We start from the raw sequence: 20,339 nt of genomic DNA, 5'->3' as shown, positions 1-20,339 counted from the left end.
TTCACGGACAGGGAAATGCCCGTGGAGTCTCGAGGGACCCCCAGTGGCGGAAAAAATTGACAGGGAGGGGGGGCAGGCCCGGGAGCAGACAGGTGAGGCTGGAGGCCAGCCTCCCAGCTTGCAGCCCCCAGCCCTGCTTCTGGGCTCAGGGGCTCCAGACGTCCCCCTCCCCCGGGGGCTGCTGAGGGCTTCGCAGGTGACCCCTCACCCCCATCCCCCCCCCCCGGGCCCCACCCTCACCCCCCCCCCCCCCCGTCTGACCCTCCCCCCAAGGAGCCGGTTCCTGCACACGTGATGGTGTGCAGGTGGGTGTGTGGTGTGTTTGTGTGTGCACACGTGTGCAGCCACGCATGCGTGTGAAGGTGAGCAAGGCCTGGTCTCCGGGTGGGTGCTGGCGGGGCTGGGGTGGAAGGCTTGACCGAGGCCTCGTCCCCCTCCCCGCTGGGCGGCAGGTGAGGGGCAGGAAGTGGACACCGCGCCTGCCTCTGGCCTGGATTTTCTATGAGGGGGGGAAGCGGCCCCTGCTGCCCCCGGGGAGCCCGTCAGAGCTTCACGCCTTCCCCCCGCCCCCCCCCAGCATAACCTCTGCAGTGGGCCAGCCGCACCCCTGCACCCCCGCCCTCTGGCCTGGCCCCACCTCACCACAGGCAGCTGACCTGTAGTGCCCTGAGGCCCCGGGTCTCCTCTGGGCAGCCCTCTGCGCCCCCCGGCCTAGCCGTCCCCTGGGCAATGCCCAGCTCCTGCCTCCGCCTCCCCTCCTGCCCGTATCCAGTGGGTCCCGGCCCCTGCTCTTCTGTCTCTTGGTGCTGGGGCCGCAGGCCTGGACGCCGCCCTCTGGCTCTGCCCTCGCCCTGACGAGGCAGGGCAGCGCGTGACGGAGCGCTCGGCCCCTCACAGAAAGGATCTACTCGCCACCACCCCCCCCCCCCCCGGAGACCCTGCAGGCCCAGGGGGCACTCACGCCTCCCAGCCTCACTGTCCCTGTCCCTCTGCCCCGACGCCCTTCCAGGCCCCAAGTCCTTCTGCAATGCTTCTGGTCGCACTCCCGGGGTGGCCACAGCGGCCTCTCTCTGGCGCCCGCTGAGGTGAGGGGGCCCCCTCCGCGGTCTGTGGGCTCCCAGAGGACCCCCCTGGTCTCCAGAAGCTGCGCAGGGTGGTGCACAGGGCAGGGGCTCCGTAAGCACCCCGGCCTGGCATCCTGGGCCCCCTCCCCGCCATCCCACCACCTCCAAGCTGGGCGTTACCAGACTGCTGAGACCTGAGGCTGGCTAGAGGCCCTGCAGAGGAAACCAAATTGCTTCCTGTGTGAGTCGTAGTGTCAGATGTCAGCAGTGTGTTTGCAGGGGCTGCTCTCTAGGAGGTGTCAGCCAGCTGCAGGGGCGGGGGGGGGTGGCTAGCCGCAGCCCCCACCCCACCCCACCCCTGGCATTCCCCGTCCGAGGGCACTTCTGCTTTTCTCTGTATTGCAGAGGGTGCAGGCAGGAGGAAGGCTCCGGGTCCCAGATGCCACGGGCCGGGGGGGGGGGGGGGGGGGAGGCAGGAAGGTGGGGGAGGGGGGTGGCTGGGGACAGGGTCTCATCCAGGCTCCCAGGCAAGCCGCCCTGGCTGAGGGGGGGGGGCAGGTGGTTCGGCGGGGGGCGGCGCTGAGGGCCAGGGGCCTCCTCTCTGCAGCAGGCGGCCTGTGTGCCCGGCCCGCTCTCCTCATGGGGACGGGGGCAGAGCGGTTCCCAGCCCTCCCCTGGTGCCCACAGGCCGGCAGGCTCTCTGGAAGCACCATCACTGCCAACGTTTGGGGCCAGATAATTCTTTGTGGTGGGGGAGGGGTGTTCTGTGCATTAGGGCACGTGTAGCGTCACCCGTGGCCCCCAGCCCCAGACGTTAGGAGCGTCCCGCCCCAGTTGTGAAACCAAGAATGTCCCCTTGGGTGAGACATTGTCCTGCCTGGGGACCACCGGGGAGGCCCTGGCCTGGACGTGCTGCAAGGGGGCGATGGTGGCCGGGGGTCTCCAGAGGCAGGAGGAATCCGGTGGGAAGGACCAGGTTTTTGTCTCCCGTCTGGGGCCGACCTCGGCAGCGTGGGGACTGGAGAACGAGTCGGAAAAGAAGGCGGACGCTGACGCACGGTGCTCCGTGAGCCTCACCACCTGGCCGCCTGGACAGCGCTTCCTGAAGTGGCCAGGGGAGGGACAGCAGGCGGGGGCCTCCTGGTGCACTGGGGGGATTCTTAGGTCCTTTTGTGTCCCGGGGCGGCGCGGCGCTCTCTGGCACAGTCCTCCCCAAACGGCCTGGTTCTGCACCTTCACGCGCAGCTCGCGGGTGCGCCGGTCGCCTCTGTGCCGCCAAGTGGGTGGCCGTCCTGCAGCGAGGGCCCACGGTCCCCTGCCGTGCCCCGCCCCCGACAGCACCCAGGACGTGAAGACCTCCGCTTTCTTCTGACGCTTATTGTTCTGTTTGCCACTTGGTCCACGACCCCCTGGAACAGGTTTTCTTGGGCGCAAGGGACCCTTTGTGGTGCCCCAAACGCCCCATAATCCGAGGGTGGGCGTCCTCCTCCACCCACCCGGCAGCAGCTCTGACGTCAGGAGGCTGCACCCACGCGTAATCTTTTGAGACTGGTTCCCTCTGACGGGGAGGACGCTCAGGGCACGGTGGGCTCGGGGGCACCAAAGTGGATGGGGTGCCGACCCGCAGCCCATGGGGCTCGCGGACTGAAGAGACAGGCGGACAGACGGGCCGACGGCTGGTCACAAGAGCAGGGTCCGGTGTGGCTGTGACCCCCTCTGCAGGGCTCCGGGATCCTCTGCGTCCCCAGCAGGTAGAGGCGACACTGTGTGCACCCCCAAAACATCACCCGAAGTGACACTGGATACTTCCTGCTGAATAGCTGGTTGCCCTCGGAGACTCCGGGCTGCGCTACGAGGCTATTCGGCATCACGACCTCCCCCCGGAAGGGCGGACCTCTGTCGGTGCGCACAGAGGCCAGGAGCCACGCCCATCCTGCTTCTGGAGGCTGGACCGCGGAGGGGTCGCGGGGGCCTCCCCGTGTCCATCACACCCCGGGGGCCTCCCCCGGACGCCCCTCTCCCCAGCTCATCTGGTCCCTGGGCTCCTCCGTGCTTTTCCCAGCTCGGCCCCTTCTGGTCCACTTTCATCCCAGAGCCTGCTGAGTGCACACGCCCCGACCCTGCCGGGTCGAAGAGAAGCTGGTGACCGCGTATGCCCGAGGCAGCGTCTGTCCCCCTCTCTCTTAGGCATCGGCAGACACAGCAGAGATCACGCCTTCCAGTCTCCCCTGCAGCCAGGCGTGGCCACAGCACCGCATTCCCCAGGACGCAGGGCTGGAAGGACTGGGCCGGAAGTCTGGGACGCCTCCTTACAGGCCGGGGGCTCCACCATCCTCCACTGTTCTCCTTCCTGATGCGTGAAATACAGCTGTGAAGGCCGGAGCTCAAGCAGCCACCTTTGACCACGAGATCAGGCACCAGCTTCCCAAGGCTGTGGACGCTTCCGTGTCAGCTCCGAGACAGAAGACCCCTGTGTGTTGAGCGTGTTTATCCGTGGGGGTGGGGGCAGCGTGTCCTGGGCTGAAGGAGGGTTTATGGTTCACACTCAGCGTGTGGCCCGGTGGCAACGAGGGTTTCCAAATCACTGAGCTCTTGAGATGGCCCCTCTCGGAAGCCCCGTTGCTCCCCCGCCTCCTCCCTCTCAGGGCCACTCTCTTCAGAGCCGCATCTGGGGGAACTCCTGTCCTTTTAGGAGGAAGCCCCCCGCAGCCCCCTGCCTTCCCCTCCTCCGTCATGACGGCCGAAGGCGGCAGAGCCACAGGAGGGTGGGGAGACGCGAGGAGTCAGGGAGGCTGGAAGGACCATTCGGAGCAGCAGAAACTGAGCATCCCAGCAAACAGGACCAGGCGTCCGCGGACAGACCGACGCCCACGACAAGGGAGGGTTTGTGCCAGGCACGTGGCGTGGGCAACCGACGGAGAAAGTGCACCTCGAGGGCAGGTCTAGGGAGACAAACCGTACGATCAACCCCACAGAGGCAGCGTGGGCAACTGCTCAGATTCGGGGCAAGTTTGGCATCTTTCAGAACGATGACCGTGCCTCACGGAGACACGCTGGAGATCCGGAGACCCGTGAGCCTCGTCCCCCAGGCCCCGGCAGCCGGCGGGCGACAGCAGCCCAGCGTTTTTCGACACGGGGATGGACACGCGGGGTGCGGTCCACCCGCACGCTGGGCGTCCCGACACCTGCTCCGGCACGGGTGAGCCCTGAGGACGCTACGCCGAGTGACACACACCCGTCACAGGGGGACAAAGCCTGTCTGAGCCACAAATAGACGGTCCCCAGACTGGCCAGCCTCGCGGACACGGACAGCAGAGTGATGCTGGCCGGGGAAGGGCTGTTTGTGTTTCACGGGGACAGGGCTTCAGCCTGGGACCTTGGACGTGTCCTGGAGGCGGTGGTGGCAGTGGCCAGGGTGGACGTACTTAATGCCACTGAGGCATACACGGAGAAGCGGTCAGAACTGTAGGTTTTGTGCTACCTATGATTTCCCACATTCGAACAGACCGATGAGTCCTTGATGAGAGAGAGAGAGAGACTCTGAGTGCTCAGCCACCTCTGGAGAGCTTCGCCAGAGGAACGTGCTGGGTGACGGTGCCTCCCACACACGCTGGCCAGCGGATAGGCGTGGAAGCGTCACAGAAGTGCAAACTTGGCACTTAGCGAAGCAGGTGAAATGTTGCCTTGGCAGGACTCCGAGTGACGCTAAGGCTCCCAGGGTGAGTGAGGAGGGGAGGGGAGGCGGTGAGCCTCTTGTGTTACCACACGCTCTCCAGAGGTGCGGCCGCCAGAAATGCCAAACTGCCCCAAACCAGGCGGGAGAACCCCCCTGCCTAGTTTGGGAAACAGGTGACAGAAGAACACGTTAAATGACACCAGAAGGACCCAAGCGAGCAGATCCAACCGGCCGGGTCACTTTAAACCGTCGACCCTATGGGCGGCAGGGGCGGGGGCGGGGAGGGGCCCAACAGACACGGGCGGGGGTGCTCCACCCTCGCTCGGACCCTGGCTCGAGGGACCCTCTGTCAGACCACGTGGGGGCAACCGGGGAGGCACAGAGCGCGGGTGAGAGGCGGGGTGGCCGAGTGCGCTGGGGGAGGCCGGAGGTGGACACGCCAGTGTCCCGGGGGCTGAGTCGGGGGCCTGCGTTCCACTCAGACACGTGGACGCTTCTAGACGAAGCCCGTCCGAGGTCTTCACATCTGTTGAATCCAGGTGGTGGTTCCTCGAGGGCTCGTCAGCCTGCCTCCTTTTCGTTATCAAGACTTGAGGACCCGGGAGAATAGACACCCTTGAGTCCCTCGGCTGGGGGTGCAGACCGCCCTGGGCAGACACCCCGAGAGCCGGAGCAGGTGGGACAGAGTCGTCCCGCCCACCCTTCCCTACCTTCTGAGATTCAATCTGTGACAATAGGACCTGCTCGAAATGGCGAATGACTTCCGCTTCTGGTGAGACGGTGTGAACGAGGTGGCCCCGATGCGATGCGTGCAGAGTCCTTCCGGGTTCCGTGGGGGACCTTCCCAGCAGGAGTCAGGAGCCAGTGACCCCCGGGGGCACTGTCAGGTGGCTACGGCCCCCTTCCCCCCACCTGGAAGGCAGTCGGCCCTCGGGAATAGGCCCCCGGCCCCTCGGCCAGGTGAGCTCACCCCTGCCTCTCGGCAGCCCCGTCCTCCGCTGAGACCTTCGTCCCACACACGCACGCCCTTCGCTGGGCTGGAGTCCGTGCCCCGGAAGAGGCTCTACCAGCGGTGGGGGTGGAGGGCTCAGCAGACCTAACTTGAACCGGCCGCCGTCCCTGACCCGGCCACCAGGGCACAGAGCCGATGGTGGTGCAGGTTGGAGCTGTGTCAGACCTGGACCCATCAGTGGGGCCGCAGGGGAGCCCCGGAAGACACGGACCCCTCCGCGGAGGCCCGGCCCGGACCCCGCCATCCCCGGCACACCCGGCCCGGTGGGGGCTGCGGCCCTGCTGAGGCCCGACCTCCCAGGCCACCCCGAGCCACAGCCGCACCCGCCGGGGGCCGAGACCCGGGAGGCGCGTGGTGCTCGTGGGCAGTGGCCAGGCCCCAGGCGGGTGTTCCCGGGAGGCTGAGGTGCGCCCTGCGCCCAGACCTGTGCAGACTCTAGGCCCAGCGTTCTAGATGCTCAGCAGCCACTCACGCCGAATCGCTGTTCGGGCCGGGTCTGAGCAGACTCCCGCCCGGAGCCACGAGAGCCTGCAGGGTGGCAGGCTGAGTCCCGAGAGTCCCTTAGAGAAAGGGCGGCCCGGGGGACACCCCCCACAGGGGCCCTCCCGGCCCCGAACACGCCTGGGGGTGTGGCTGCCTTAGATCCGCCCCCACGTACTGTCCCTGCCGCAGGGCTGGGCACGGCCACCCGAGAAGTGCGGGGGGCCCATCCCTGCGCCCCCTGGGCTGACAGAGTCAGGACCGGGTCAGGCCTTGGCAGTGGGGGAAGTCAGCGGACCACCTGCAGCCCCCTAGCGTTTCCCGAGGAAAGTGGGGTGGGGGTTTGGATTGCGGGTGCCTCAGCCTGGGGTCCTGTAAGCCGGACGGGGGACCGGCAGCTGGGCCCGCCAGGGCGGGGCGGCGCCTCGGTGCAGGACGCTGTGTCCCAGGGAACCCGTGTGGCCCCTCACAGAGAATCCCACCGGCGAAGTCCGCTGCGCCCAGCCGGGATGAGCTCTGGGGCCAGACGCAGAGCCGAGGACAGGGCGCGCAGGCCCCTTCCCTCCAGCGGGAGCCCCGCCCCGGGCAAGGGAAGTGAGGAGGGAGGTCACCCTGTGAACCACCGCCAGGGGAGGGCGCACGGGGGGCCAGGGCAGGAGCCGTGTGTCTGGGTCGGCCGCGCACCAGCGGTCTCTCCAGCTGCTCCCGCCTGTGGGCCGAGCCAGCTGGGAAGGTCCTGAGCGAATGCGGAGCGTGTGGCCTGTGTCTGAGTTGTCACCGCCACGAGCCACAAGGAGAAGTAGGTCTGGGCTGCTTCCCTGCATCTGCCTCCAGGGGAGTTCGAGGCGCCAGGCGGATGACGGACGCCCCAACCCCGCCGGCCATCCTGGGCCCGCCCGTTTGCGGTTAGGAGAGTTTGAGAGAGATCTCTGGACCCCTGCTACTTCCTGAAAGTTCACAGCTGAGCATGAGGTCTGCCTCCCTGAGTAAGTCGTGGGCTCCATGTGCTGGGGAGCGGTCGGCAGGGGGGGCGCCCGGACAGGTGTGGGGCTGGGGTGATTTGTTGGCACGAAGGTGGGCGCTTGGTCGAGGGTCTTAACCTGGGGTCCTTCGCTCGGCCTCTTCCGAGTTCTCGTGGTGGTCGCTGCTCCAGGGGGCCCGCGAGTCAGAGCTCAGAGGCAGGTTCCTCTCCGGGGCGGGGAGTGGCACTTCCTGGCCGCTGTGGGACCGCGGCTGATTCTCAGGGTGTTTGGTGGGTGATATACAAAGCGCCTGGCTCCCTGGCCTCCAGGCCTGCTGGGGCCACGTGGGCATGAGGAGGACAGGCGGGACAGCGGGGTCTCTGCTGGGGCGACAGTCAGCCTGGCCGCAGGGCCTGGTCCTGGGGCCCCTCAGGACGCCGTCCGGTGTGGGGCCAAGGCCAGCGGGGTGTTCCGTATCTGCCGAGAGCCGGGACGAAGAGTGAGACCCCACAGTCTCCCAGGTACGTGTGTGCCCAGGAAGGTGACAGGATGGTTTCAGGGGACCTGCCAGGAGGAGGGGGGAGGCAGCCACCTGGGGCGGAAGGGGACACGACAATACAGATGGATGGGCTGGGGGGGGGCATCAAGCTTGTTGCCAAAGACATGAAATGAATTAAGACAATTCTTTTTAAGGACACTCAAACCCCAAGGCCGGGAGACCTGTGCTCTATTCGCTGAGCCAGCCGCACGCCCTCGCAAATGAATTTTTAAGACTTGCACTTAAAATCTATACGAGGAGGGGGTGCCTGGCCGGCTCAGTCGGCGGAGTACGTGACCCCTGATCTCGGGGTCGTGAGTTCGAGCCCCACGCTGGGCTGTAAAGCCTACTCAAAAAGAGTCTATCAAAAGGGGAACAGTAGTGGCCTGGCCACCGGGCGTGGGAAACACACGTGGTCTGTGTGCCATGAGGGCCGGGGGCACAGAAACTCCCGGCTGGGACACAGAAACGAAGTCAGGGCTGGGTGTGAGAATGTGGGGAACGTGGAAGAACCCGAAATGTCCAGCAGTGTTCGTGAAACGGCCCCAGAAACCACAGACGATCCCCGGGGCTTTCAGCAACGTGTCGGGACGGGGGCGACGGTCAGGGCAGGGTAAAGACGGTGTGTGTCCCGTGGCTGTGCCTTGGGGTCTGTTTGCAAGTCCTGTCTGTCATCAGAGCTGAGGAATATATTTGAGAAGCTGGGGGGACGGGCTGCAGGTGCAGCACGTGGTGGGAGATGCGCTGGTTCAGCGGGTTGTGTTTGAACAGCGGCCGGTGAGGGCGCTCGCTGGGAGCCGAGCCGGGGGACCAGAAGGAGCCGCGAGGGGACTGGAGCCAGCTGTCACCGGAGCCCCGGTCAGGCTGGGGGGAGGTGGGGCCTGTGGGCCCCTGGGGATGTGGAGGAGCAGGGTCATGCCCGGGGCTGTGTGGCTGTCGTAGCTCCCCGAGAGAATAGACCGAGGACAGAGACCCTCCCACCCCTGGCCACCAGGCCCAGGCTGGCATTCCAGGCATGGCGGGCTTGTCCCTTCCCTGCGTCCCCGGGCTGGGAGCAGCCAGCTGGGTGAGGCCTGGCACCTGCAGTGGGCCGTCCCGCGGGATCTGTCTCTCCGCCTGCCCCACAGCTGACACCCGCCTCTGTGGGTCCCCACGGCCGCCCGCACAGGCGGTGGCTCTCGGAAAGAACTGGCCACCGTGCGTGACCACGAGCTGCTGTGGAGGGACACGGGGAGCCACCCCCGCCGCTCTTGGCCCCCTCCACCTAACATCCAGCCCCGCGGGAGGGCCAGGGTGCTCTGCGGCGGGTGGGGTGGGGACGCCGAGAGGGCACGGCCACTGCCACCCTGGCCGTGCCGGGTGCTGCGGCCAGCGCCCCCAACCCCCACGCAGGCCTGGGCTGCCCCGTGTCCCGGCCACCGGGATGATGCAGGGACCCGCCGAGGTTGGGCGGGAGCAAGGCGCTGGCCGGCTCCGGGACTTGCTCGCCTTCAGGGGCGGGGGGAGCACAGGAAAGCAGCAGAAAGCAGTGGCAGTAAGGGTGGCGGGCGGGGGACGACGGAAAACGGGGTCACCAGGTCCAGGGAGGCCCTGGGACGCCCGTGGGCTGAGATCCGGAGCCAAGGAGCACGACAGGCTGTGGGGGAGAAGGCGGGCCGCCAGGGCGCTGGCCGGGGGCGGGCCGCACTGCCGGTGCCTGACGGGGTCAGGGAGGTGGCCCGGACCTGGACACGAGCACCGGGCCCCCACGGGCCGCGTGAGCACGCTGCCCCAGGACCCCCCTCGCCCCGCACCGGTCTGCTCTCCACGCGGCCCCCACAGGCCTCAGCTCAGAGGAGCGCGCTGTTTTGCTCGGGCACCACTTCCTCCGGCGTTTGCAGAAGCGGCTGCGAGAGACCCCACCCCTCCCCGCTCCTGTGTGCGCGGGGGGAGACCGGGCAGTGCGGCCCCCCGGGGACGGGCTCAGCCTCGCAGCTTCCAGAATACTCGAGAGTTAGCGTGAGGGCGGCCGGGCCCGGAGCCCCTGCTGCAGGCAGCTCACCGTCGTGACGGAGGAACTCGGGCCCCGGGCTGAGGCTGCTGGCACCCACGCTCCCGGGGCTTCCGGGTGGCCTGGCGTCCCCGCAGCTCCTCCTTTGGGGGCCCCCCTTAGTCGGGCCCACCCCCTCACCCCTGGCCGGCCGGGGCTCCGAGCTGGGGGGTGGCGCCACGCGGGCCCTGCTGGGTCACAGCCGGGAGCGCCTTAGACCATCTCCTGCGGGGGCAGGGCCTTCTAGAACAGGCCACAGACCTGTCAGGGAACTCCCGGGGGCCGCCCCCCTTGTCGGGCCTTCCCAACTGGCAGGGGGCTGACCCGAGACCCGGGGGCGGGATGGGCAAGGCCCAGCGGCGGCCCTCTGGGCCCACGCCTGCCAGCGTGTCTGGGAACGTGGGCTCAGAAGGTCAACGTCACTTGGGAAACAACTTTCTAGACTCACCTTGTTGACTTCCAGGAGCTACTTTCTGTAGCTTCAGGCAACCCCTGGCTTCCTGTGACCTCTGACTGCTGGAAACTCGCCAAGGGGGGCCGGGCGGGTAATCTGCTGCACTCTTAGGGTGCACCTCCCCTGCCCAGGCAGCTTCGGGCGGGACTGGGGCCAGCACAGCAGCCCCTCTGGGCCCAGCCTCTGCCCCTGCAGGACAGAGAGGCCCATGGGCCTGCCTCACGGAGCACAGCAGGAGCCCACGGCCCCTTGGGGCTCCGGGCGTGCCCTGCACACTGTGGGAGCGTGGGTTTAGAGCGCCCGCCTTCTCCCAGACCCTCTCTGGCGGATAAGGGCGCCTCTGGTTAGGGAAGGAAGTATCGAGATAGGGTGCCGTGGACGCAGTCCCCCACCTGCCAGGGCCCTACAGGCACGGTGGGCGCTCTCCTGGGGGTCCTGGTCCTTTCTGTAGGGGGGAGGTGCCGTGACATGCCTGCAAGTCACACGCACTTCACGTTTCGGGTCATCGTTTCGCCAGGGGAAATTCCTAGAAAGGATTTTACATGATCAAAAGTTAAGTGCGTCCCAGACTTTTGGAAGCATGCTGCACAATCGGGCCCAAAACATTCATGCCGGTTTGCCCTCCCGTCAACGCAGTGAAGACACCCGCTTCCTCACACTTTCGCCAACACTGAGAATTAAAGTCCTTTGTTTTTGTCAGCCTGATAGGCAAGAAAAGACTGCCCTTCTGACGTTGATGTTCGCATTTCTTTGATTATAAGTAGAGTCGAGCACTTTTTGGGTTTTTAGGAGCTGTTTATTACGTCTTTTGCAAAGTATCTGCTCATGGGCTCCGAAACTTCTTATATTCATTCATTTTTAATTTTTTTTTTTTTGATGTTTGTTTACTTTTGAGAGAGACAGAGACAGAAGGCGAGTGGGTTGGGGCAGAGAGAGAGGGAGGCACAGAACCCGAAGCAGGCTCCAGGCTCCGAGCTGTGAGCACAGAGCCCGATGCAGGGCTCAAACTCACGAGCTGTGAGATCATGACCTGAGCTGAAGTCGGCCACTTAACCGACTGAGCCACCCAGGCGCCCCAAAACTTCCCATATTTATTGATTTGTAGATGTTCTTTGTATATTGAGGATCTTCTGTTATATCTATATATATCCAAACATATCTATATATCATATATAGATATATCTATATATCATGTATGTATCCTATATATCATATATCTATATATATCCTATATATGATATATATATCATATATATCATATATAGTTATATCTATATATCAAAATACAAGACTTGACACATAACAAATGCTCGCTAAGGGTTGAGTCATCTGTTGAATGACTTAATTTCTGATCGAATCTGATTTTCCTAAAGCCATTCCGTCCTACTCTTTGTCCAGGTCACTTTGAACTCTTGGAGCAAACTGCTCAGTAGGATCGAGAAGACACATGGCATGTACTAGAAACCGGAGTGCGTGTTAGAGCCTCTCTGAGATCGGAGCAACTCAAGTATGCCAGGTGAGCCCCCTTCGCGTCTCCGTCGACTTTAACCACTTAGGAGGGACTGCAAGAATTTTTCTAGAATGCACGTCACCTCAACATGGGGGTAATTACTTCAGAACTTGGCGTGAAAAATAGCCTTGTCTAAAAAAAAACCGTCTCCGAAACAATAAAGGTGTAGGCTCTCCATCAAGACACAGGGAAGCGTCTGTTTCTTTGCTCTCGAGGCGTTGGGAAACACCGGGAACAGGACCGCGAGGGACCGGGGTCTCCTATCATGCCCATCTCTGGCCAAGTGCCGAGCCCCAGAGCTGTCACCTGTCACCTGTCTCCCGCCCTTTTCCCAGGGGGTCGGGGCCCTCGTGTGCGCCTGCGGGGGAGGGGGGGCAATTGACAAGTGGGCCCGACGGCGCCCAGGCCCCGGTGCCTCGGACCCTCGCCGGTAATGGGGATGGCTGTACCTGTCCCGGGGAGGGGGCGGGGAAGCCACCTCACACCCATTAGGACCATTAGGACGGCGACCCTCACAAAACAAAACACCAAAGTGTTGGCGAGGACGCGGAGAGACCGGGTCCCCGTGCACCGTCGGTGGGAACGTTAAGCTGGCGCGGCCGCTACGGGAAACAGCCCAGCGGTTCCTCACAAAGTCGAAAACAGAACTGCCGTGTGATGAGCAATCCCACTACGGGTATTTACCCGAAAGAAGTGAAAGCCGGGTGTCGAAGGGACGTTTGCACGCCCGAGTTCTCGGCAGCATGCGTCCGAAAGGGGGGGGGGAGTGGAAACGACCCCGGCCTCCATCGACGGAGGACTGCGTGAACGCACGCGGCCCAGCCTTAGCGCCGAAGGACGTTCGGACACTGGTGGCGGCAGGGACGGGCCTTGAGGACCTGAAGCCGAGTGAGGGAAGCCAGACGTAGAAACACAAATCCTGTGTGACCCCACTCCTGCGGGGGCCTGGGGGGGGTCGGCTCCCAGGGACTGAGCAGAACGGGGCGCGGGCGCTGCGGGAGCCGAGGGGACTTCGGGTTTAACTTCCGGTTTAACGGGGACAGTGTGGCAGTGTTGCAAGCGTCCCCAGCGTCTCCTGAGGAACTGAAAGGCAGGGGCCAGGGGCAAAGGCTCTGGTAAGGGTGTGTCACCGGGAAGGACACAGACGTTCGTTTCTGTGACAGGTCCCAGAGGAGGCGGGGGAGGGAGGACGGGGTCCAGGGTGGCCCCGGACGCAGGTCGGGCGGTCAGAGGGGGCCCAGGAGAGCAGGCTGGGCAGGAGAGGGAGGTGCCCGGGACGTGGCAGATTCCTTCCCCACGGCGGGTCCCCAGAGAGTGCGTGCGTCTGCAGTGTCCCTGCCGCTTACAGCTGGTGGCTCACGCCTGACGGCATGCTTCGTCCTTGTGACTCGTCCGCCCGCCACATCGCCTGCCCCTCGGGAGCACCGGTGAGGGAGGGCAGGTGAGGACCCACCTCGGGCTCTGGCAGCTTGAGCCGGGGCTCAGAGCTGTTCTCCTCACTGGCTTCTTGCTGTTGGACGGGGTGGTGACTCAAAGGTGGCCGTCAGGTCACGCCTTCCTCCAGGGGCCTCTGTCACAAGCAGGTGCTGCAGGGGCCCCCGTGTCCGGGCATCTTCCCAGTTGTAGGTGAAGGGACACTAGGGGCACTCCCTGGGGCTCCCGCTTCCCATGCGGTGGCCCGTCGGCCAGCCTCAACGCGTTCCTGCTACGAAACACCTCAGAGCTGGGTCACGCATCGGCCGAGCCCCGTGAAAGCTTGTCTGAACTCTCGAGGGGAAGGCAAACCCTGAGCAGGGGTGGGGAATGTGGTCAGCGGCACCGGGCCGGGTGGGTGTCCGAGGCTGTTCACTGACGCGGTCCCTTCCGTCCCGGGGCATTGGGGTCCCCAGAACTCCAGAGCCCTGAGCGTCTCTGGCCCTCGGACTTTGTGTGATGCTGCACGATGGTGACTGTCCCCTGTTACTGAATCTCAGTGACAATCAGCACAGGGACATTCACGGGCCTAAGACAGCACAGAGGCCGTTCTACGTTTACGCCCTGACTCACTGCTGTCCGTTTCCTAATGGGCAGGGACAGCAGGTGAGCCGTGGCTCTGGTGCGGGAGTGGGTGTGGGGCTTGAAAGGGGTCACCTGCATACGGGACCCCAAAGGACAGCCCTGGGCAGTGACGGCTGGAGTGAATCCGAGGATCCCTGCCCGCTGGCCGCCAGAGCTCGGATGGGGGTCCCAGGCGACCGGTGACAGGAGGCGATGCCCCCTCCACTCAGGCGATGCCCGCAGGTAATGCCCAGCAAACGTGGGCTCAGAACCGCCGCCCACCTTCAAGGGAGCCGGGCTGTGGCGCATGGGCAGGGGCCAGAGGGCTAGTGCCGCGGGGTTAGAGCCCTCAGCCCTCGGTGCCAGCTGCTGGGACGGCCTCATGGGTGCGACAGGGGCACCTGGGGCGCGTCGGGGGCAGCAGGGCATGGACTGAGCCAGAGGCCATCCGGCCAGACTTGGAAAGGAGCCAGATGGAGTTTCCAGGAATGAAGGCTGTATCACTTGGACGAGTTAGACACCGATGAAGGGACTCCTACCCTATAGCTGGACACCAGCAGGCTCCTTGGATGGCACGGGACAAGGGGGCCGAGGTGGAGGAGGCCCCACAGCGAGATGAGACTCGTGTGTCCGACACAGCTGAGCAGAGCCCCGAGGGCGAAACCCGGGGTCCCTGCACACTGGTGGGATCGACACACTCTCGGATTCCCCGGCCGCCGCGTGGCTCGTCACACAGGGCGGACGACAAGGCCAACGTGCGAAGCTAGAAACGCGCGAGCCCCCACACGACTGGAACCCTGGGGGGAGCGGTGCGTCGGCCAGTCGGGCCCCAGAGAGATAGCGCTCGGGGCTCCCGGGCCACACGCTCAGGAGGGTGCAGACTCTGACCAGCTCCGGACACACGGAGGCACACATTTCGTTTCCAGGGTAGTCTCTGAAAACCTAAAAATAGACTTGATAATAACTTCCAAATGAGTAGAGGCGGGAAACAGAATTTAAGAAGTAAACAAATCCAGAAGATGCGTTGGCTCGCTTGGCGGGAAGGGAGAGTCTGTCCTAGCCGCTCTCCTTGGCTGGTGGAGGGCTGCCGTCTCCCTGTGTCCCCACACCGTCTTCCCCACCCGCGTCCCTGTGTGCGAATGTGCCCACGTAATAAGAACACGGTCCGAAGGGATTAGGGCCCACCCAAATGGCCTCATCTGAACCCGGCCGCCTCTGCAAAGACCGGCCCCAAATACGGTCATGTTCTAAGGTGCTGGGGTCAGGGGTCCCCCACATCTTTTGGGGGGGGGCACAATTCAACCCATAACAAAAGACAAAAGGGGAATAAAAGCAAACAGAAAAGCAGACAAAGGAGCACAAAGTAAGGTGGAGAAAAGCAACAAAACCATATCAGTGATGTCAAGAGTATAAACGGATCGCAATCGGTAACTGAGAGGCAGCGAGCGTCAGATTTCTAACTCCAGTCGGAAGCGTCACATCCAAACCATAAGGATGCGGACAGGCTGGAAGTAGAAGGTGGGGAAAAAAATACCAACGGCTACTCCTCGAGAGAGAGCCGCTCTTTTTATATTAAGTACTAAACAAAGACTTAGTATTAAAAGCATTATTAGAAATTACACTGCCTTCCTGTGGTTGTGTTACAAATGACTACAAACATAGAGGCTTATAGATGCCCATCTTCATTGTTCGGGGGATGAGAGGGGAGAAATGGGCTAAAATCAGGGTGTCACAGCCGCGTTCCTCCTGGAGACTCAGGGAGAAGCCGTTTCCCTGCGTGTCCGGCTCCCAGAAGCTGCCCGCATCCCTGGGCCGGCAGCCCCTTCCTCCCTCTTCAGAAGGGCCAGTGGCCCCCACGTGCCCACATTCCGGGACCCTGTGACAGCACCGAGCCTGCCCCGGCAATCTACGGCAGCCTCCCTCTTTTCCTAGTGCCAGGCAATTCACAAACCCAATTCCATTTGCAACTCCTTCTGCCACGGAACCAGAGTTGCACGTGAGCCAATCAAGCTGCTAGACTCACAGGTTCTGGGATCGGGACGTGCACGTCTTTGGGGGGCGGGGGCGTTACTCCGCCGACCCCAGAGATGAAGAGACCATGACATAATAGTACTGAGGTCGATTCATCAGGAAATCAGAACCGTTTTTAACTCACACGCACCAATTAACAACGGCTTAAAACACATAAAGCAAACCTTGAGAGAACTACAAGAAGTACACAAATCCCCCATCACGACAGGGGGGGTTAATCACTTTTCTCCATAACTGACGGTTGAAGCAGGCAAGATGGTGCTGTGCACGAGCCGGGGTCAGGGGTGGGGGTCAAAGCATGAAAGCTGCTAGAGAAGGGCGGTGGGGGGGGCACCCCGACTCTATTGAAAATGTGCACAGAAGAACACTCACTCAATAATTAAAGAATACACTCTGGGGGTGCCTAGGTGGCTCAGTTGGTTAAGCGCCCGACTTTGCTCGGGTCATGATCTAGCGGTTCGTGAGTTCAAGTCCCGCGTCGGGCCGTGCTGACGGCTCGGAGCCTGGAGCTGCTTCGGATTCTGTGTCTCCCTCTCTCTCTGCCCCTGCCCTGCTCACATTCTGTCTCTCTCCGTCTCAAAAATAAACACTAAAAAAAAAAAAGAATACACTCTGTTTTCCGGCACACAAGCAACCCTTTGAGAAATGACCTCCGTGAGTTACGAGGACTCGGCGTCGCACAGCCCACGGGCTGTGACGCCGCCAGGCTGGAGCCCAAAAATCTGACAGGTGTTTGGAGAACCCTTAAACGCCTGGTGCCTCTGGTCTGGAGCGAGCACGAGTCGTATGTTCTCTTGGTTCCCAGGCGCTCCCGTCCTCACGCTTGTCTCTGTCCCACAGGGAACGACACCCTAGTAAGTGGCCCTGTCTCGGCGACCCCGTTTCCCGGCACGGGCCCCTGTAACGTGTCCTTCGAGGACAGCAGAGTGGTCCTGGTGGCGGCGTACAGCCTCGTGTGCCTGCTGGGCTTCCCGGCCAACTGCCTGACGGCGTGGCTGACGCTGCTGCAGGCGCGGCAGGGCAACGTGCTGGCGGTCTACCTGTTCTGCCTGGCGCTGTGCGAGCTGCTCTACATCGGCACCCTGCCCCTCTGGGTCATCTACATCCAGAACCAGCACCGCTGGACCCTGGGCCCGTGGGCCTGCAAGGTGACGGCCTACATCTTCTTCTGCAACCTCTACGTCAGCATCCTCTTCCTGTGCTGCGTCTCCTGCGACCGCTTCGCGGCGGTGGTGTATGCCCTGGAGACCCGAGGCCGCCGCCACCAGAGGACTGCCTTCCTCATCTCGGCGTCCGTCTTCCTCGTCGTCGGCCTCATCCACTACCCGGTGTTTGAGATGGAAGACCGGGACACCTGCTTCGAGACGCTGCCCACCAACACCAGGGTCGCCAGCTACTGCTACTCCCGCTTCGCCGTGGGGTTCGCCGTCCCTCTCTCCGTCATCGCGTTCACCAACCAGCGGATCTTCAGGAGCATCAAGCTGAGCACGGGCCTGAGCGCCGCCCAGAAGGCCAAGGCGAAGCGCCTGGCCATCGCGGTGGTGCTCATCTTCCTGGTCTGCTTCGCGCCCTACCACCTGGCGCTCCTCGTCAAGGCCGTCGCCTTTTCCTACTACAAGGGAGACCCGGGCTCCATGTGCGCCTTCGAAGCCAACCTGTACACGACCTCCGCGGTGTTCCTGTGCCTGTCCACGGCCAACGGCGTGGCCGACCCCATCATCTACGTGCTGGCCACGGGCCACTCGTGGCAAGAGGTGTCCAGGATCCACAGGGAATGGAGGAAGTGCTCCGTGAGGACAGAGGTTGTCAAGCTCACGTGTTCCAAGGACTCAGAGGAGGCGCCCCTGCCCACGACGCTCACTAACGGCCACACGATCCCCAGGATCGTCGAGCCCCTGGAGCCACAGCCGCGTGCGTGGGGCTCACCGTGCACCTTGGAGAGGCCGGGCGAAGAGTCCTGTTGAGCCCGCGTGGGAGCCCAGGAGCGGTGGTGTGGCTTCCCCGTCCGCTGAGCTTGCCAATGAGTGCCCGCGGCGCTGGCCGAGAAGCCCCCCTCTGGGAAACCTGCCAGGATCTCTCGTTCCTGGAGCCACGCTCTCCGTCGGCCCATCAGGGTCCCGGCACCCCCGGCTCCCACTGCCCGGGCCGACGCAGGAGGCGGCTCGCCCAGGCAGCGTGCGGCTGGCAGGCCGGCCTCTTCGTCCACACACATCCCGGCCGGCTCACCCGGCCACTAGCAAACAGCAGGGCTGTGGTCAGGGGCCGCGTGCCTGCCCGGTGCGGCCCTGCACGGTGCCGGTCACGCGCAGTGATGACTTTATTTCCCGTGCTTTTATGCAAGCAGTGCTTGGATGACCGGAGAGTACGGCAGGGGATCTTTGTGCTCCGTCTCAGGATGCCCTTCCCGCAGGGCCAGCTCGCTGTGGGACAGCCAAGGCCGACGAGGGGGCAGGAGCCGGCTCTGTGCCACGCAGGTGTGAGGTCGCGGGCTGCCGGGCAATCCTCGGGGGAGCCGTGGGCTGGGGCACCAACTGCTCTGACTTCAGCAGGGCAGCCGACGGGCCTCCTGTAGGGTGGCCCAGGTCGAGGGTGCCGGTGGACACTCAGCTAAAGGGTCAGACGCTCAGCTAAAGAGGCCCGGAGAACGGCTGGGATTCATTCCTTCACGTCAGGGCTTCCCGGCCTCAATGCCAGGGGAGAGGCCGCCGAGGGCTTGCAACGGGGGGGGGCTCAGGAGTGAGCAGGTGACTGCCCCAGGCCTCCAGCGCCTCCACCAGGTGCGGATGGAGTGTGGGTGGAGCATGGAACCTGGTCTGCCATGGGGCCCGAAAGTGGGCTCCCTGAAGACGCACAGCGTCGGGTCACGTCCGGGCTCGTCTAGGCCAGGTCACATTGCTGCCTCGGTTTCCCTATCTGTAACAAGGCCAACGACACCTACCGCACGCTGACCCACTACCTGTCCTTCGGGCACTTCACACACACCTGCAGCTCACACCTCAAACAGGAGCCCGGCGGGCTGTGCGCCCAGCGTGGGGGCCTGGGCACCCCGGGTTCCCCCGGGCTGTGCCGGGATGTCGTGTTACATTGTGCTCTCCTTTCTGTAAGGCAGCGGTCGCTGTCCGTGGTGGTTCTTTGTAGTGAGAGCCATCGAAAAGACACACTTGGAAATAAAAATGCGAAAATACACGCCAGTCTCAGGTGCCTTCCTAACGAAATAATGCCACCTTCCCCTTTTCAGGGACGTGTTTTCCTCTAGGGCTGTCTGGGGGCACCAAGCCCGTGGGAGGGGTATGTGCCCAGGCTCTGGGGTGACGGCTGTGGCTTCAGGGCACAGTCCGGAACGCTCAGCGCTGGGGACGGAGCCCGGTGTCCCTGGACGGGGCGCTGGGGACGGAGCCCGGAGCCCGCGGACAGGCCCACAAGGCGTCCATGCTGAGCCCGCGCCGTCCTGCCGGGGCCATAACCACTCAGCACAGACTGAGCAGCTTAGCACCAAACTTGTTCTCTCCGGCCGCCGTCGCGAGGGCTGGCCGTCCAAGATCAAGGTGTCTGCAGGGTGGGCTCCTTCTGGGGGCTCTGGGGGGGATCCCTTCCAGACTCTTCTCTCAGCTGTGGGCGGTGCCCGCCATCCCCGGCCCGACTCCCGCGTCGGCCTCCGTGTCCGCGCCCTTCTCCTCTGGGACTCTCCGCCTCTCCTCCCTGTCCCAGGGCCACGTGCTGGGCTCCGGTGGCCGCAGGGCACGGGCGCAGGGGCGCTGGGTTCACAGCTGTCCCGGCCCAGCGTGCTCTGCTTCCTGTCCTTTGTCCTCGGAGAGCTCAGAGCCTGCACGCCCTCCCCGTGGGCACCAGGGTGACCAGGCTGCCCCAGGGCCCCCGGCCGGTGCTGCTTTGGCGGGGGGCGGGGGGCGGGGGGGGGCTTCCGGGTCTTTCCACACCTCAGCATGAGAGGCAGCGTGGTCCCGGTGCCTCAGTACCACCCCAGGAGCGCGTTCCGGACAGGAGAGAAGGAACAGACGGTTGGCTTTCGCCGGCACGTGGGTCTGAGCTCTGTGCTAGGGGCTCTGTGGGGGGTGTCTCCTGTTGTCACCATAGGTCGCTGACGGGCGGGGGGGGGGGGGACTGACGCCTGGTGGGGCGGCTGGAGCCGGGGTGGGCCGGGGTCTCGGGCTGGGGGTGTGACCTGCAGGGTCCCCTTCCCTGGGGGTCTCAGAGGGTGTCTGCAGTGACAGCATGGGGACCCATGAGATTAGAAAATGAATATGGGGAGAGACGGTGACCACTGGGGACAAGGAGAAGCTCTGTGCTGAAGGCCCGACCAGCTCGGTGTCCACACTAAGACACTACGCAATCCACACCCCGCAGTGTTAGCTGAGGGGCTGCTGGGGGGGCCCAGGTGGGAGGGGCTGGGCTCTGGCCACGTGCCAGCTCCGGTGTGGGCGCAGGAGCACCCGGGGAGCAAGGCCGGCCCTGCCCTTGAGTGTGAGATCTTGGGGGCAAGAGGCAGAGGGCACCAGGCCCGAATCCCAGCCGGACAGGGACAGCTGGG

General features: G+C 64.1%; 1 protein-coding gene across 1 annotated transcript; it reads left to right on the top strand.

Moving 5' to 3' along the window:
* Positions 1 to 5,184: 5,184 nt before the first annotated feature.
* On the top strand, positions 5,185 to 18,979 carry GPR132 (G protein-coupled receptor 132). Its single transcript, XM_043557115.1, has 3 exons — positions 5,185 to 7,218; positions 11,614 to 11,731; positions 16,634 to 18,979. The coding sequence occupies exons 2-3, from the start codon at positions 11,725 to 11,727 to the stop codon at positions 17,755 to 17,757; spliced, it is 1,131 nt and encodes a 376-aa protein (XP_043413050.1). The 5' UTR covers positions 5,185 to 7,218; positions 11,614 to 11,724; the 3' UTR covers positions 17,758 to 18,979.
* The last annotated feature ends 1,360 nt before the right edge of the window (positions 18,980 to 20,339 follow it).

This window comes from Prionailurus bengalensis, chromosome B3 (genome assembly GCF_016509475.1).
Source record: "Prionailurus bengalensis isolate Pbe53 chromosome B3, Fcat_Pben_1.1_paternal_pri, whole genome shotgun sequence".
NCBI classification, from domain to species: domain Eukaryota; kingdom Metazoa; phylum Chordata; class Mammalia; order Carnivora; family Felidae; genus Prionailurus; species Prionailurus bengalensis.
Note: the sequence above shows the minus strand (reverse complement) of the source record. Positions and strands in the feature narration are given on the sequence as shown.